This window comes from Phoenix dactylifera, chromosome 3 (genome assembly GCF_051530095.1).
Source record: "Phoenix dactylifera cultivar Ajwa chromosome 3, Ajwa_hap1_PhDact_Kaust_v1.1, whole genome shotgun sequence".
NCBI classification, from domain to species: Eukaryota; Viridiplantae; Streptophyta; class Magnoliopsida; order Arecales; family Arecaceae; genus Phoenix; species Phoenix dactylifera.
In genome coordinates this window covers 7,590,383-7,608,610 of record NC_143192.1, presented here as the reverse complement: position 1 = coordinate 7,608,610, position 18,228 = coordinate 7,590,383, and the positions used below count along the sequence as shown (strand labels likewise).

Here is an 18,228-nt window from a genome sequence, read left to right as displayed (position 1 = left end):
TCAGAAAGCAAGCCTAAATAAGTCAGAAAGCAAGCCAAGTCAGGACATGTTGCATGTTTCTACCACCACCTTTGCACACCCTTGGAGCACCACCTCGGCATCCACATCAACATCAGCTGGCCACCTCACCACCACTCCAACCAATGGAAGCACGCCAACCAGGATGAAGTCAAGCATAAGGAGCCGACCACATCATCTCATCAAAGAAACCAATGCAACGTCATGCCACCTCATCAGAAGAACCAATCACCATGCCACCTCATACAAGTTGACACGTCACCCAAATTCAAAGTCCAAGAGGTCGGCCACAATTTAAATGCAAGAAAATTTCAAATGGGAGCCAACAACTTTTCAAATCCTCCCCCTTAAAGTCGGCCAACTTTCTTTCCTTTTCTCTAGCAACCAAGCCTTCAAATGTGGAGCGCCATTCATTATGTGTTTAAATTTCAAATCATGAGGAAAGTCTATAAATACCTCCTCATGATATCTTGTAATTTCAATTGATGAATGAATAAAAAGTGCTTCTTTCTTCCTTAGCAATCTTGCTTCGTCACCTTGAGAGAAGGTTGGGCGTGAGGCCCTTGTTCCAAGTTGGGCGTGAGGCCCTAAAGCTACAACCACATCCACCATTGCCCTACCTCCTCTCGCCTCCTTTTTCTTTTGTGATTTCCATTCCCCTCTCACGCCAAAGTTCTAATCCCTGTTTCTTTGCAGGTCCTTAAAGTACTCCATGTCATTGGGTCAATTATCCTTCCAAACCAATAGCAAAAGGGCCCTGTTGCAACGGAAGATGAAGCTTGGTCATCCAATCATCAACCTTCAAGAGTGAGATCAAGGATCCTCCTCCAAAAAAAATTCAGAAGTTCAATGTTTGGTAAACCTCAACTCTAGGTCTGATTTATTGAAGTGTCCTAATCAAGTGGTTTCTCAACCACAACGGTCCATTCTTCTAAGTCCTAAATGAATTAGTACATGCGGGTAACTAGTCTTGAAATTACTATGCTCATGTTAATGTTTTCTTATCCCATATGTGACTGAATTTCCTGCTGCTATTAGGCTAGTTAATCAACATAACTTACTGATAATCCTTATGTTTAAATCCCTCGCATTCATCCCGCATCATTTTTGGTATCAGAGCCAGGTTAATTAGGACACGCACATTGATTATGCTGAAATTCTGCACTTGCTGAAATTTCTGCACTTTCCTAAAATCCATTGATGCCAAAATCCTAGTTTGCATGCCTTATTAAGTTTATGAATTAAATCTGAATATTTCAAATTTTAATTCCGAATTTTAGTTATTAAAGTTGAGATCTGATCTCCACAAATTTAGGATTTGAAGTTAACAATTTCAAAGTTAAATTTGAAATTCTAGGTTTGGGCTCCAAATCTGAAATTTCCAAATCTAAAATTTCCAAATCTGAAATTTCCAATATGACTTTTGCATTCGAATTTCAAAACTTGAAATTTTGAAATATTAGATCTGAAATCCAAATTTGAAATTCAAAATTCGAAATTAAAAATGGGAACTTAAATTGAAACCAAAAAAATTTGAGATTCAAAATTTAAATTTGAAATTTAAACTTGAAATTTGAAATTTGAAATTCAAAAGCTGAAAACTAAAATTCAAATCTGAAATTCAAAATTCAAAAGTTTAAATTCGAAATTTGAAATTTGAAATTTTAAATCTCAACTTGTGTGGACATTTAAAATAGTTGCATCCATCATAAATCATATTAAGGGCACTCTAATTGCAACATAAGGGAAGGATTTCATCACCTTTCCTTAGCCCAAAACAACCACCCTCATAAATCTAGAACCTAAGCCTAATTTAAAACTCAACTAGCCAACTTAACTTAGAAACCACAACGAGTCTTTAGGCTAATTGAATTTGGCTAATTCCTTGCTGTCTAGAAAAGTTCCGATCAGGGTCGTGGCTACCATCTTATCTGCCCAGCCCCGTTAAGCGGTTGGTGTCAGCTAAGTATGGTTAATGGCGGTTACACGAACTCTTGGTCCAACTGGCCTGGGCAAGTGGTGAACCAATTTTGATTAGATAAGTCTTTGATTTAGATTTAGCAAACCCTAGCATAGGCTAGTCATTTTGTTTTGTCTTGAGCCTTGTATGACAACTAGATCAGGATCACCCTACAACCCATCACATACACAACCCATTGAAGCCATGGACCCCAATCTTGAGACCATCCTAAGGACTATGACTGAGCAGTTCAAACAATTGAACAATAGGTTTGATCAAGTTGAGGAGAGGCTAGGAACCCTAGAGGAAAATCAACAGACCCGCGTGGAACCTGAATTGACACCCCAACCCCATCGCCACCTTTTCACTCCTGAACATAATCAGCGACGACCACAACAGGATCATGTAGACCAGGATGAACGAGCCCTTAGGAGTATCAGACTTGATGCACCCTCCTTCGAAGGAAGTCTAGACCCTAAGGTATACATTGATTGGGAAAATGACATGGATCAATATTTTGAGTGGTATGAAATGTCGGAAGAAAGAAAATTCAAATTTGCCAAGCTTAGGTTGACACGACATGCAAGGTTATACTGGGGAAATATTGAGAGGATCACTAGGCAAAGAGAAGAACTACCTATCAATACATGGAGACAGATGAAAATTAAGCTAAGAGAGAAATACGTCCCATTATCCTACGAACAGAGGTTACTAGATCAATGGCAAAGATTAAATCAAGGAGGGAAAACTGTATCTGAATACATTGCCAAATTTGATGAGTTCGCTATGAGGTGCAACATAGTCGAGTCAGAAGCCGTAACCCTATCTAGGTTTAGAGCTGGTCTTAAGGAGGACATTCAAAGGGAACTGTTCTTAAGGGAAATTCATGATTTAGACCAAGCCTACCAGATTGCCAGAGACTGCGAACGATTCCAGAGGGGACCCATTTTTCGACGACCTGAACCCAATAGGATTAGCAACCCTGGAAGCAGGCCAAACCCAAGTTCAAACCCATCACACAGACCCAATCCTATCACTCAACAGGCTCGTAGGGACGACAAAGGAAAAGCCCCTGAAGGTAGAAAGGAAAACAATGTCCCTTGTTTTAGGTGTCATAAAATAGGACATTATGCAAGCCAATGCCCCACTAGAGCGTTACACATAGGAGAAGTAGAAGAAGAAGATCCTGAGACCCTAGAGAATTATGGAGAAGAAGTCTACGAAGCAGAGACCAATTTGGTAGATGAATATGAAGAAGAGGAAGAAATCATTGAGACGTCTGAATTTCTAGGAGTTGTGAGATGTATATTGACCCAGGCTAAAGAACAAGAAGATTGGCGTAGGACCAACATCCTACAAACCTTTATCAAAATAGGAGAAAAAGCCTGCAAAATCATCTTAGATAGTGGAAGCTGTGTCAATGCCATATCAACCAACACCATCAAGAGTTTAGGGTTGCCTACCGTACCCCATCCCAATCCCTATAAGGTATCTTGGATAAATTCGACCTCAATACCCATTAAACTTAGATGCCAAGTCCAGATACAATTCCAATCCTATCAGGAGAAGGTATGGTGTGATGTCCTTCCTATGGGAGTAAGTAGCATTATCCTAGGCAGACCATGGCTATACGATCATGATGCTACCCTGTTTGGACGATCAAATTCATGTTCCTTCAATCATAATGGAAAGAAAATTGTAGTTCACCCTACCCCACCTAAGGACAACATTAAGAGGGGAGCTAGTAGTAGTCTGAAGGAAAAGAAACCTGGATTGAACCTAATCAATGCTAAGGAATTAGAGCAAGAGATTAATGAAGGTTCACCCATTTGGATGTTGGCTGTTAAGGAGACCCTGGACCAAACCCCAGTAGCACACCCTCAAGAAGTGGTTGAAATCTTAGAGGAGTTCAAAGATGTATTTCCTAAAGATCTTCCTGACAACCTACCACCTTTAAGGGACATTCAGCATGCTATAGACCTAGTTCCAGGAGCCACCTTGCCCAATCTACCCCATTATAGGATGAACCCTTCAGAGCACCAAGAATTGCAAAAGCAAGTTGGCGAGTTACTTAGGAAAGGGTTCATTAGGGAGAGTTTAAGTCCTTGTGCAGTACCTGCCCTTCTGACCCCTAAGAAAGATGGCACTTGGAGAATGTGTGTAGATAGTCGTGCCATCAATAAGATTACCGTCAAATACCGTTTCCCTATTCCCCGTCTAGACGACATGTTAGATATGATGGCCGGAGCCACGGTATTCTCCAAAATCGATCTTAAGAGTGGCTATCATCAAGTAAGAATTAGGCCGGGGGATGAATGGAAAACCGCCTTTAAGACTAAGGACGGCTTATTTGAATGGGTAGTGATGCCTTTCGGTTTATCCAACGCACCTAGTACCTTTATGAGGATCATGACCCAAGTTTTAAGGACATTCATTGGAAAGTTTGTAGTGGTCTATTTCGATGACATTCTCATATATAGCAAAACAAAAGATGACCACTTAAATCACCTTAGACAAGTTTGTCAATCACTTAGACAAGATAGCCTCTATGCTAATCGAAAGAAATGTGAATTCATGACACATAGGACTATCTTTTTAGGATTTGTCGTGACCACTGAAGGAGTATCTGCCGATCCCGAAAAAGTCAAATCCATAATCGAGTGGCCAGTACCCAAAAACATTCATGACGTTCGTAGCTTTCATGGTCTAGCCACATTCTATAGGAGATTCATTAGAGGATTCAGCACAATTGTCGCCCCCATTACTGATTGCCTTAAGAGAGGAAATTTTGAGTGGACCAAGGCAGCTGAAAAGGCCTTTAGAGAGATTAAGGACAAGATGACACAAGCACCTATATTGAGATTACCCGACTTTTCCAAAGTTTTCGAGGTTGCCTGTGATGCATCAGGAGTCGGGATTGGAGGCGTTCTAAGTCAGGAAAACCACCCAGTAGCATTCTTTAGTGAGAAATTAAACGACGCCAAGCTAAGGTATTCTACCTACGATAGAGAGTTGTATGCAGTGGTCCAAGCCCTAAGGTACTGGAGACACTACCTTCTGCCACTAGAGTTTGTCCTATACTCCGATCATGAAGCCCTACGTTTCCTCAACTCTCAGAAAAAGTTGAACCCTAGACATGCGAAATGGGTAGAGTACATCCAGGCCTATACCTTCGTCCTGAAACATAAGGCTGGAAAAGAAAATCGTGTTGCCGACGCCCTTAGTAGACGATCTATGCTCCTCACTTCTGTTAGTACCGAAGTCATAGGTTTTGAAAGGCTCAAGGAGGAGTATGAACATTGCCCCGACTTTAAGGAAACCTACCAATCAATCCGTCAAGGACCCTCGAGCTAATTTCCCGATTTTACCATTCACGACGGATTCCTCTTCAAAGGAAATAAGTTGTACATTCCCCGTACCTCCACCCGAGACTTTCTAGTTTGGGAAATCCACGCAGGAGGCCTAGCTGGTCATTTTGGTAGGAACAAAACCATCTTAGAAGTTGAAGACCAGTTCTTTTGGCCAGGTCTAAAGAAAAACGTTGCCCAAATAGTAGCCCGATGTCGAACCTGCACCACAGCAAAGCAACAACGACAAAACACCGGTCTATACACTCCCCTACCAGTCCCCGAATGCCCTTGGCAAGATATTAGCATGGACTTTGTGTTAGGATTACCCAAAACCCTGAGAAAACATGATTCAGTATATGTCGTGGTAGACCGATTCTCCAAAATGGCACATTTCATACCTTGTTCCCAGACTTATGATGCCTCAAAAATAGCTAAACTTTTTCTAAATGAAGTGGTTAGGCTACATGGTTTACCCAAGACCATCGTATCAGATAGAGACGTTAAGTTTACTAGCTATTTCTGGAAGACCCTTTGGCATATGCTAGGAACCAAACTCAAATTCTCCACTGCCTACCACCCTCAAACTGATGGTCAGACCGAAGTCGTTAATCGGAGTCTAGGGAACTTATTGAGATGCCTTGTCGGTGACAACCTAGGAAACTGGGATCTCCTATTATCACGCGCTGAATTCGCTTATAACAGCTCAGTCAATAGATCCACAGGAAAGAGTCCCTTTGAGATTGTCCATGGATATAAACCTAGGAAACCTGTAGATCTTATTCCATTACCCTCACATGCACGAGTCTCAGAGACAGCAGAATCATATGCACAACATGTCAGGGATTTACATAATGAAATCAGTAAGAAAATTGACATGAGTAACAAAGCTTATGCGCAAGCAGCTAATCGTCACAAACGGGCTAAGGAATTCATTGAAGGAGACTATGTAATGATTAGACTAAAACCTGAAAGGTTTCCCCCGGGAACTATGAAAAAATTGCATGCCCGCAGTGCAGGTCCATTTAGGATATTAAAGAAAATTGAACCTAACGCTTATGTGGTTGACTTACCCCTTGATTTTGGTATTAGCTCGACCTTCAACATCTCAGACCTTATAGAGTATAAGGGACCAACATTGATACCTAGTGAGCCTTTTGATCATGCTCCCATTGAGAGTGAACCCACACCTGAGTGCCCTCCAGCCACATTTCCAGAATCGAGAGATAGGGTTGAACATGTTTTGGATGATCAAGCTATCACCACCCGGAACAAAGGGTACCAACGCTATTTGGTTCACTGGGAGGGTCGACCAAAATCTGATGATTCATGGATTACTCGAGAGGACCTACAGAGACTCAACCCAGATCTCCTAGAAAAGTACCACAGCCAAACCAACCCCTATTCGACAGAGTCGAATTCTTCCCACCCCGGGAGAATTGGTGCGGGCACCAGAATCCAGAAAAGACTCCAATCAATTAACTCAAGGTCACTGTGGCTTTGATCGAGTCCTGTAAATAAATTCAATAAGTCAGAAAGCAAGCCTCAATAAGTCAGAAAGCAAGCCAAGTCAGGACATGTTGCATGTTTCTACCACCACCTTTGCACACCCTTGGAGCACCACCTCGGCATTCACATCAACATCAGCTGGCCACCTCACCACCACTCCAACCAATGGAAGCACGCCAACCAGGATGAAGTCAAGCATAAGGAGCCGACCACATCATCTCATCAAAGAAACCAATGCAACGTCATGCCACCTCATCAGAAGAACCAATCACCATGCCACCTCATACAAGTTGACACGTCACCCAAATTCAAAGTCCAAGAGGTCGGCCACAATTTAAATGCAAGAAAATTTCAAATGGGAGCCAACAACTTTTCAAATCCTCCCCCTTAAAGTCGGCCAACTTTCTTTCCTTTTCTCTAGCAACCAAGCCTTCAAATGTGGAGCGCCATTCATTATGTGTTTAAATTTCAAATCATGAGGAAAGTCTATAAATACCTCCTCATGATATCTTGTAATTTCAATTGATGAATGAATAAAAAGTGCTTCTTTCTTCCTTAGCAATCTTGCTTCGTCACCTTGAGAGAAGGTTGGGCGTGAGGCCCTTGTTCCAAGTTGGGCGTGAGGCCCTAAAGCTACAACCACATCCACCATTGCCCTACCTCCTCTCGCCTCCTTTTTCTTTTGTGATTTCCATTCCCCTCTCACGCCAAAGTTCTAATCCCTGTTTCTTTGCAGGTCCTTAAAGTACTCCATGTCATTGGGTCAATTATCCTTCCAAACCAATAGCAAAAGGGCCCTGTTGCAACGGAAGATGAAGCTTGGTCATCCAATCATCAACCTTCAAGAGTGAGATCAAGGATCCTCCTCCAAAAAAAATTCAGAAGTTCAATGTTTGGTAAACCTCAACTCTAGGTCTGATTTATTGAAGGAAGTGTCCTAATCAAGTGGTTTCTCAACCACAACGGTCCATTCTTCTAAGTCCTAAATGAATTAGTACATGCGGGTAACTAGTCTTGAAATTACTATGCTCATGTTAATGTTTTCTTATCCCATATGTGACTGAATTTCCTGCTGCTATTAGGCTAGTTAATCAACATAACTTACTGATAATCCTTATGTTTAAATCCCTCGCATTCATCCCGCATCACTTGACCCCTTGGCCATCATGCAGCGTGCCGGCCTCAAGACGGCTTATGTTCGACACCACTTGATTCCACCATCAATACTTCCTAAGTTCCTATAGTGTTATATATACTCTAATGAGATTCTTGTTCTATGTTTAGACTAGTTAGATTGTCCTGACTGGTATGTTGGGCACTGCCGCTTGGTTAGCCTTATAAGGGTGTTGGGGCTTAGAATTTTGATTCTTAATAATAATCATAGCAAAATTTTGATCAAATATAATTTTTGAATATTAGACTCTGAGAGAGATTTTCGGAATTAATTGGATCTATTGGTTAGTTTCGTTTGCAAGATAAGTAATGTAATCATTTTTCTAAATTTATTGGCAAATTATAAAATTATTTTTAAATTAAATTGTTCATGATTTTTGAATTTGATGCATAGTATTTTAATTATTGAATATGCCATTTTTTGGAATCTTAACAAATTCATGATTAAATGTATTGATTTTGATATGGATTATATCCGATTGATTTCGATGTCATATGGTTTTATGAATTTTTTGATTTGGAACATGAAAGATATTTTTGAGAAAAAAATGATTTGACTCACAATCGATACTTTGCTAGTAGGGGTTGCACGTTGGCATTTTGATATCCTGTCACTGGGGGTTGTGGGTTCGTACTTTGATATCCTGCCAGTGGATGTTTATATGCTGGCACTTTGATTATTACTAAGCATATATTCTGGCCCAGCCGTAGGGTATGTATGTGGTCATAGTTCATGGCTGTCAAGATGAATTTGATGCTTTGAAAGAAATTGAATTATGAATGAAATTTGAATTTGAAATGATTTGATTCATATGCATATTGTTTCTGATAGTGTTGTATATTTAGATTTGATTTTGGATTAATATGCTTTCCATGCTTATTTTCAGTATATTGTTATTTATCTTATTGCTTGATTTATCTATCTAAAGTGTTTATTGCTTAATGGGCCGTCTAGCTCATTATTCTATATTCTACTATTTTTACTGTTTGGAGAACTAGCTTAATCTAAGGATTCGTTATGAGAGACCAACTAGAGATAGAATTTTAACATCTTTATTTAGATTGGGTTTTATTAAAGTTGATGCAAGCCTTTCGAATATTATTGGTTTTATGAGATATTTAATTTTGATTTAGTTATTTAAATTAAAGTTTGAACATTAATTATTTAAATTTATTTCGTTGCTTGTTTATGATATCATGTTAAGATGCCTTGTATGCTTGTGGGGCTAGTTTTCTTTAACTATACGGCGGTTCACACGACCCCGGCTCGCGATCTCGAATTGGAGGCAAGACAATTATATTTTAAAATATTAAATTAATAATATATTATAAACCATGGTCTGCTGTACCGGTCCGTACGGGCCGGTACGTACCGGTCCGTACGGGACCGGTATCGGATTAGCGTGAAATCCGGTACCGGCAATTTATTGTTGAAGAACCGGTACGGGACCGGTTTGGAACCGTACGCCACCGATTCGGACCGGTACGCCACCGATTCGGACCGGTACGAACCTAGTACGGACTGGTACGCCACCGGTACGGAACCGGTTTTGTACCAGTCCGGGACGCCACCGATACAGCGGACCTTAATATAAACAAAATATAATATTATTAGAAATATATTCGACTAGGCTTGTGAGCCTTCAAGCTGAGTATTTTGCTAATGGAGCTCGAGTCAAAAAACTTTTCGAGCTCAACTCAAGCTCAGGAATAGTTGAGTCGAGCTTGGACCTAAGTCGAGCTAGAGCAGCTTGCAGGCTGCTCGGCTTATTTGCACCCCTAAATTAGCCCATGTTGGCAAAGTACACAGATATACATACATATATGTCTATATACGTATACATGCATAAATATACATATATATCTATATATGTATATTGACATATATATTTACATATATATGTACATGTCTATATATATATATATATATATATCTACATACATGTATTTCCACACACGCACACACACACACACATATATATACATGTGCGTGTGTGTACTCCTAGACTTGTCTTGTGCTGAGCCGGAGTGCTCATTGATGCTGGCGCATTTTGGACTCTTTTTTTTTGCCCTATAATGGCAAGCCGGTTTACTATTCTACTCTTATATGTTGACATCTTGTGGACATGCAGACACATTCTACTAACTTATACTTGTGTTGTCATTCCCTGGTATTCATGTTTCAAATGAATACACGTTAGTTTTGGGCAGACATGGAATGTGTAAATGTTCAATTTTCAATCATAGTGATCCTAGAATACGATAACAGCCTGAATCGCCAGATTTGGTCGATATCATATCATATTTACCATGAATCCGGACGGCTTGTGGTCTTGGTACAAAACGGGGCCCAAACCACTTTGTTTTGTTTCTAACTAGCCTGAATCCGAGGTCAGATTATCTCAGCCAAGAAGATGGGAAAATTTGGAAAAATCCGAGGTCTCAGCCAATATGTTAGAAATAAGATATATTGAAACTTGGACAATTGGGTAAATCTGAAATTAGCACTTTTGGACATTGATTTTGAGGTTTATTAATAAAAACATCTATATAAAGAAGTAAACATCTATACAAAAAATAATATTCATTAACAAAGGTAGATAAAGTTACTTGATTTGATTATAGAGCAAGGAGTCAGACACTAGACATGCTGGGCCTGTGCTGGCTGGCATGTGCTGTACCAATAAGGTACCAGAACCTACAAATCCTAGGCAGTGAGCCAATTTGAACAACTCTAAACCGTTCAATAGTGAATCCATAGGTGTGCAAACAAATACTTTTGTTCTCATTTTCATAGTCTAAGCTTCTCTGGAGGGCATTTTTGAAGTTTGAAGCCTAGAATGACCAGGTTTTGCATCTTTTAATAGTCTTGTCTTGAAATTTATCAATATTTTGTCTTTCATATAATCCCCGTGCAATTGCATAGGTAATTGATTGATTGAGACTAGATGATTGCATTTGAATAACATTTTAATGCATTAAGTAGAAAGAAGTTTAAAACAATAAAAAAATTTGAAGAAAAGGCATAAAGCCACATCACAAGCCAAATTGGCAATGCCACATGGCATGCCAGCTTGGGCCCTGTGTTTGCATGGGCACTGGTGCAGGTTTTTAAAGTATTTGCTGCAAACTAGTACTGCAAGAAAGGAGCACATGAAAAAAAATTAATCTCCCAGACCCAAAAACACACAAAAACATTGATGTAGTTAATAAAAGTTGATTGACAGGCATGTGGTTGCTAATTTCATTGAATAACTTTTATTGCTCCAACTACAGTTCACAACAACATCTCCAAAATCAACTGCTGTGCTTCAAATAAAAACTTACTTCAAGGGGTTAGCAAGCAATCTTTGTCCAATTGTCACAAAGCTAGTCTCCTGATTTGACATAAACCATGCAAGAGAAGAAACACTGCAAAAATCACCAAGAAGTAGATCTATAAGCTTTCTTCAACTACAATAGATGTTATAACTACTTCACCAAACCTTTAACTTGTTTGATGTTTATATGAAAGAACCAACCTTCCCGTAAATATATGCTCCCGAACTCCAAGGATAGATGGATATCTTACACCATCGTGCTTCAGAAATTCTTGTAGCAAATTTCTCATTTTCAATGCCTCCTCCATGTAGTTATCCTACAAAAATGGATGCGGTAAGCTACAAATGATAAATCTATTTGAAGGATAAGTAAATTATTAACTACCTGGTTCATGTCTATAGTCTGTAGACCTTCACCACGTGTAAAAATAATCGCATGATTTTGATTTTCAGGTTTCCCTTCACCCAAAATTGCAGGACCAGGGAGCTTTATCTTATATATAACCTGAGAATAGAACATAAACAAGAGCAATGATGAAGTGCTTGCCTACCAAAAGAATGAAGCATGGGGGGGAGAGAGACAAAAATGTAGAAATACAGACTGAAGATCATAATCGAGGAAATTAATGCAAAGCAAGGTAGATGCATATACAGCAAATTCACACAATTAAATTCATAAAACCAAGGATTATGAAACATTTCAATTCATTGGTTCATCTAAATCAAAGACAAAACTCATAATCCCTACAAAAAAGAGAACCATAACCATAAGCATCTGGCATTTTCCCAACTATTTGATGTTGGCTTAACATATCCTCAGCTGCCAAGTATTCCTATGTAAGGCGACATCTAATTTTATTGCAGGCTTCTCTATGTCTTTTCTTACTTCTTCCATCTTAGAAAATAGAAATTTTCAACAATTACTTAAGAGAATCATAGATGTGATGTCTTTCAGATATGCTTAAATACCCAAAATCAGCGACGATGTATAAAAAAGGATGATCAACTTCCCATTTTCTACAAAAGTTGGCTACTCAATAACATCCATAGCTTCTCAATCTGTTGAATCTTCTATTACAGATGAATTCCACATTTTGATGCATGTGTTCAGCATTTTTGAACCCAGGGTTTTGTTATGGGCCTCATTGTCATCAAACTTCCTCAAGAGTTTCTTTGAGCATGTTCCCAACAATAGTTGGTCAAGTAGGTTGTGCAAACTTAAATAATCTGGTTGTAACTAATATCAAAAACTAGAACTCTCTGCCATAACTACCAGGCTTATGTTAATAATTCAGCACTTGCTGAACAACGCCACGAACTAAGGCACCATGTCATCAATTACCGCTACCATACGATTTCCCCTTGAATATCTGCCAAGCTTAAATAAAGCATATAAAAGGCTTGAAATATGAAAAATGTGGAAATGACACTTTGAATATCACCGGCTAGTCACATATCTTCATCTTTAAACAAGACACAGGTGATATGTCACAAATTTCTGCAATAGCAGCATGCTCCTTTTATTATAAACAGATTTTTGTGTCATAATCATTTAGAGAACAAATAACTTGGCCAATATTCTCTTAGAATCATCCAGAAGCAATAAACATTGACCTCACCAATCTTCACAAAAGCAACTCTAGCTTCTGTCTGTTGATGCACTCACAATCCAAATAAGAAGAGATTCCGACATGCTGTGTATTGCATCATTCAGTCGGAATTTGGAAGTTCATCAATCAAAATTTTCAATATAAACAAAACACCCAATATCCAAAGGCGTGTCAAATCTATAATCCCTATCCTCATTCAAAATCTTCTGGAAGCAAAATACTCATCTTTCTTAAGTAGTATTGTCCATGAAAAGAACAGGATATTAACTCGTACACATTACAAATATATGATTGTTTCTTTTCCTTATTGACATGTTCATGCCTTTTGTGCACTTAAGACTATCTCAATATACCATTCATAACTCGCATTTAATATCTTAAATGTATAAGCTGTCAAAATCCACTTTATGTAGGTTCTTCAGCCTAGCTTTATTATGCTTGGGAAACTTCCCCACAATCCTACTCTAAATGTGTTCATCAAAAGCAATTAGATTATGATGCAGTCCACCTTTCTGCAAGGACAACAGTGATTGAACACAAATTATTCACTGCTTAATAAGTTGATAAAGATTTTACAAGGAGATAGATTTCACTTTTCAAAGTAACTAAATGGTTGTATGTGTCAAATAAATATAAGCCACTGAAACATAAGCAATCAAAGGCACAACCTCTATCGCATTCATCACACTACATATTCTAGGATCCATAAATTAGTATGTCAATGTGATCCCAGCCAAGGATCGCCGAACCGGTATCGGTAGGCATACCGGCCGGCCACCGGACTGGTTCGAACCGGTACCAAACCGGTACCATTGGTTCGGCTTCCAAAAGCCCAAAAAATTTTTGGCCCAGCTGGTACGGGCCGGTATGGGGGTTGGTATGGGCCGGTTTGGACTGGTACGGGCCGGTATCGTTTTTTAACACCGAACCGGACCGGTTCGGCACGGGCTGAACCGGCCGGTACGGGCCGGTTCAGCATTCCTTAATCCCAGCATAGCCTCTTTCTAGTCAAGCTCAAGAAACAGCATGCAAGAACCTGGGCCCATGCATTGTTGCATATCTATGTAGATTGTAGATATTCCTATACAGTGGCAAACATGATAAACACAGGATTATATGCAAACAGACCCACCCACAAGGGTGTCAAGGACGGCTTCCAAGTTGAAATTAGGATCTGGGTCCCAAAAATCTCCTCAACTAGCTAGTACTATGAATTACCTAGGCTATACTAGTCCAAGTCCTATTTTCTGTTTCGCAGCCTAAAAAATTACTTCAACTGTTTTGACAAAATATTTGTGCTACAGTTTCATTAGTTCAAGTTGGAAATTGGTAGTTGTCTAATTAGATGGCTACATTCAAGATGCCCTGTAAGAAAAAAAAAAATTAATGGCTAGAGAAGGATTAAAAGCTAATTTTGCAGGATGTGTTGGGGAAAACAGAAAATATTTTTGCTATACTGTTTTGACTAGAAAGAGAGTATAAAAGTATCATATTAAATATGAATCACATTGAGGGCATCCTGGAGTGCTCAGAATGCAACTATGAATGATATATCAGGCTTTAACGAATTTGAAATTTCCAAGTTAGATTTCCTTTATGAACAAACTCATCTGAACTCCTTATGTTTGGTTAACAAGGAACCTCTTCATTATTAGGAGGAAGTCTCTTGTATGATTTCCCACCAAATCTCTTGAAGTATAAAAAACTTTAGCAAGCCAAGGTTATTTTCTAGAAAAATCTTCATTTTGCTTCCATGGTTATCTTTTTCTCAGCCACGCAGTAGTGAGAGTTGTATTAACTGAAGTCAAATCACTATTAAGGTAAAATTAATAAACTGGAAAGATAAAATGCTAAATTTTTCTGTAAATTGAGGAGAAGAAGCATCCAAGCAGTCACAAATTTGGATTTCAATTGCTTAGGCAACCATCAAAAATTGGCTGGCGGGATCAAACATTTGAACATTTAGGAGACGAGATTCTGCTGTTGGCATAAAGACTCACTTTTTCAATTTAGAACTCAATATGGTCAATATAACAGTGGAGATTGTCATCTGTAACGGGCACATTCATCAAGCTGCATATCATGAATTCAGGAATAGCATTGCAAGATGAAATAGACATCCTTCAATTTCCAAGAGCAGTCCATAAGAGAAAATCCTCTGTTGGATTGTGCATCATGGAGGTACCGAGTATAGTCATGGTTGATGAAATTAAAAGGGGCTATTTTGGCATGGTGGAAGCAACATCAAAAAGATATGTGACCAAGAAAGGATAAATTCCTTATCAAAGATGTGAAAGCTAATGAAAGCAAATTTCTAACCCAATAACTATGAAGATCTTTGAAAAATTGAATATTGTGAAGCAAAGTTCTCAAAGAAGCAAGAAGCCAATATTTACTTCATAGTAGTGCAAGAAACTTTCACTTGGCAGAGTAAGAAAGACTACCTCTAAGGTCTGCAATCTTGGTACTAGGTACCTGTGATAACCTAGCCCAAATTAGACAGGCTTGGTCTACTTGACCAGCTCAGATAAAAGGTTTCGACCCAAAAAAAGAGAAAATAAAAATAAAATAAACAATAAAATAATAAATAATAATATAATAAAAATAATAATAGTTAGCACATGAGCCTGTCCGACCTCCCCTTCCATTCATATTGTTACTGCAGCCAATCACTGTCGGAAGTCACAGTCACATAGGATCCGGCCTCCCTAGATCTACTTTTTCTCTCTTTCTTTTGGGGTCCTTGGAGCTCCGATTCCGGCTGATGCTCGCTAGATTTTGGCTTAGAAGGGCGATGCCCTGTTTTTCCTATTTCAGAAGATTGACTCTTCCTTTTTCTGACTGTTTCCACCACTGGTACTTTTCGCCGAGATCTACCCCGATCCCATGCAGCAGCTGGAAGTTATGGCTAGAGCTCCGACTGCTGGGATGCCGTGGATTCCATGATTTAAGAGGTTGAAACCCCTATTTTGATCGGTTTTTCCTCGCCACTAGCCGCCGTCCACAGTGGCCGGTGCCATCGGCCACCGTCCATAGTGGCCGATCGACCATCAGTTCAGTGATCCCTAGCTCCCCACCAGCAGCCACCCTTTCTTCCTCTTCCTTGGTTAGAGAGAGCAGCTTCATTATCTCTCTCTTTTCTCTTTCCCACTTTCTCTCTACCTGGACTTTCTCTCTCTACTCTCTCTAGAGTTGTTGGATCAGTGAGGACTCTTCTTAGTGATTTGGATCGACCTTGGTGAGGGGTCCTGATTTAGGGCCGTTGGGTAGCGTGCCAATCCCTACCTTGACCCTTGCTGGATATCGTTAGATTTGGTCACCCCTTATTTCTGTTGAACTATCTATACCCTAGTTCAACCATGATTAGATGAAATCACCTTGATCAGACCAACTAGGATGTGAAGTACTCCCGCTTGGTCAGCCTGTAAGGGTATTGGAATTTAGAATTTATTTTTAAAATAATCATGGTAAAATTTTGATGAGAATATAATTTTTGAATATTAGGCTCTGAGAGAGATTTTCGGAATTAATTGGATCTGTCATTTGGTTTTGCTTGCAAGTTAAGAAATATAACTCTTTTTCTAGCTTCATCAGCAAATTATAAAATAGTTCATGTATGAAATTATTCACGATTTATGAAATTGATGCATAGTATTTTAAATTATTTAATATGTCTTTGTTGGGAATATTAAATGACTCATGATCGAAAACACTAATTTTGATATGGATATGCCCAATTGATTTTGATGTCGCATAATTTTATGAATTTTTCAGTTTGGAACAGGAAATATATTTTTGAAAAAATAGTTTTGATTCAAAATAGATTTAGACTCGCAGCCAGACTATGTTTTGATACTCTATCAGTAGGGGTTGTATGTTGGTATTTCGATACTCTGCCAGTGGGGGTTGTACGTTGATATTTCGATATTCTGCCAGTGGGGTTGTACATTGATATTTCGATATCTTGCCAGTGGAGGTTATATGTTGGCACTTCGATACCTTGCCATTAGGGTTATGCGGTGGCACTTTGATGTGGTCATAGTTTATGGCTATCAACAAGAACTTGATCTTTTGACAGAAATTGATTTATGAACGAAATTTGAATTTTGAAATAATTGGATGTGTTTAGATTTGGTTTTGATTTGATGTTTGCACGCTTATTTTCAACATATTACTAATTATTTTATTGCTTGATTTATCTAGCTAAAGTATTCATTGCTTGCTAGGCTGTCTAGCTCATTATTTTTTATTCTACTGTTTCAACAGATTTGGAGAACTCATTTCATTTGGAGACTCATTATGGGAGAGCGACTAAGAAAATTTTAACATCTTTAGCTTAGATTAGAATTTTGTTAAAGTTTGATGCAAAACTTTATAATATTGTTGGTTTTGCGAGACATTTAAATTTTGAATTAGTTACTTAAAATTAGTTGGAATGTTATTATTTAAATTTATTCCACTGCTTGTTTATGATATTATTATGAGATGATGGCATGCTTATGGGGAGAATTTCTTATTGCTGCAATTTCCAGCTTGCTATTTCGAATCGAGGGCATGACAGTACCATACCGGCAACTTACTAGTTTGGTACGGTATGGTTAGTAATGGATGGTACATACTGCATACCAAAATAGTCTTCCAACCATTTTTTTAATGTTTTATCTTGGGACGTCATGATATGGGGCGGTACCCTCGGTACTGGGTGATATGGAGCCGTATCGATCTCAACTTGAGTTTTGTATCGATTTCCACCCGATACGGTACGGTTTGTCCTGCACTAGATGGTACAGGACTATATGGCAGACCATGGCTACATCTTGAAATCCTTCTACATTCAAGATTCAAGCAAATGTACATTATAAAGAGCCTCAATATTTGCCAACTCATGTTTAGTCTTCAAAAACTCCTATAAAAAGTTAAGCACCCACTTGCAACATATCTTCATTTTGCCGAGCCAATTTCGTTTGACATAAAAGTTGACTGCAGTAATGGAGATGGCATCCTAATTGGAACATTTGTTCGCATATTTTGAAAATTTTAACAAAGAACCAAGAAATCATGCTATGGATATCAAAAAAAGTGTTAATTGGAGGAATTAATGATATTGCATGATTTACAATTATGATGAAAGAATGGATAGTCAAACTTGCGAAAAACTTTGTCCAATGCACAAGTACTTCTCCTTCAAGTCTATTTTGTCTTTCAAGACCATCACCATGGGCACTTGTCAATTATGATCCATGACCTCACTAACTACTTTGTTTCAAGATTGAACATTAACTAGGAATAAC

General features: G+C 38.8%; 1 protein-coding gene across 1 annotated transcript in view; it reads right to left on the bottom strand.

Annotated features, from left to right (window-relative positions):
- The window catches only part of LOC103710535 (callose synthase 3-like), a 116,164-nt gene that overhangs the window by 22,808 nt on the left and 75,128 nt on the right, over window positions 1–18,228 (bottom strand). The window contains exons 35-37 of the mRNA XM_088717639.1: window positions 11,713–11,832; window positions 11,529–11,644; window positions 11,335–11,418 (exon numbers count right to left, since the gene is read on the bottom strand). Coding sequence (XP_088573765.1) covers window positions 11,335–11,418; window positions 11,529–11,644; window positions 11,713–11,832 — 320 coding nt within the window. The remainder of the gene's footprint in view (window positions 1–11,334; window positions 11,419–11,528; window positions 11,645–11,712; window positions 11,833–18,228) is intronic.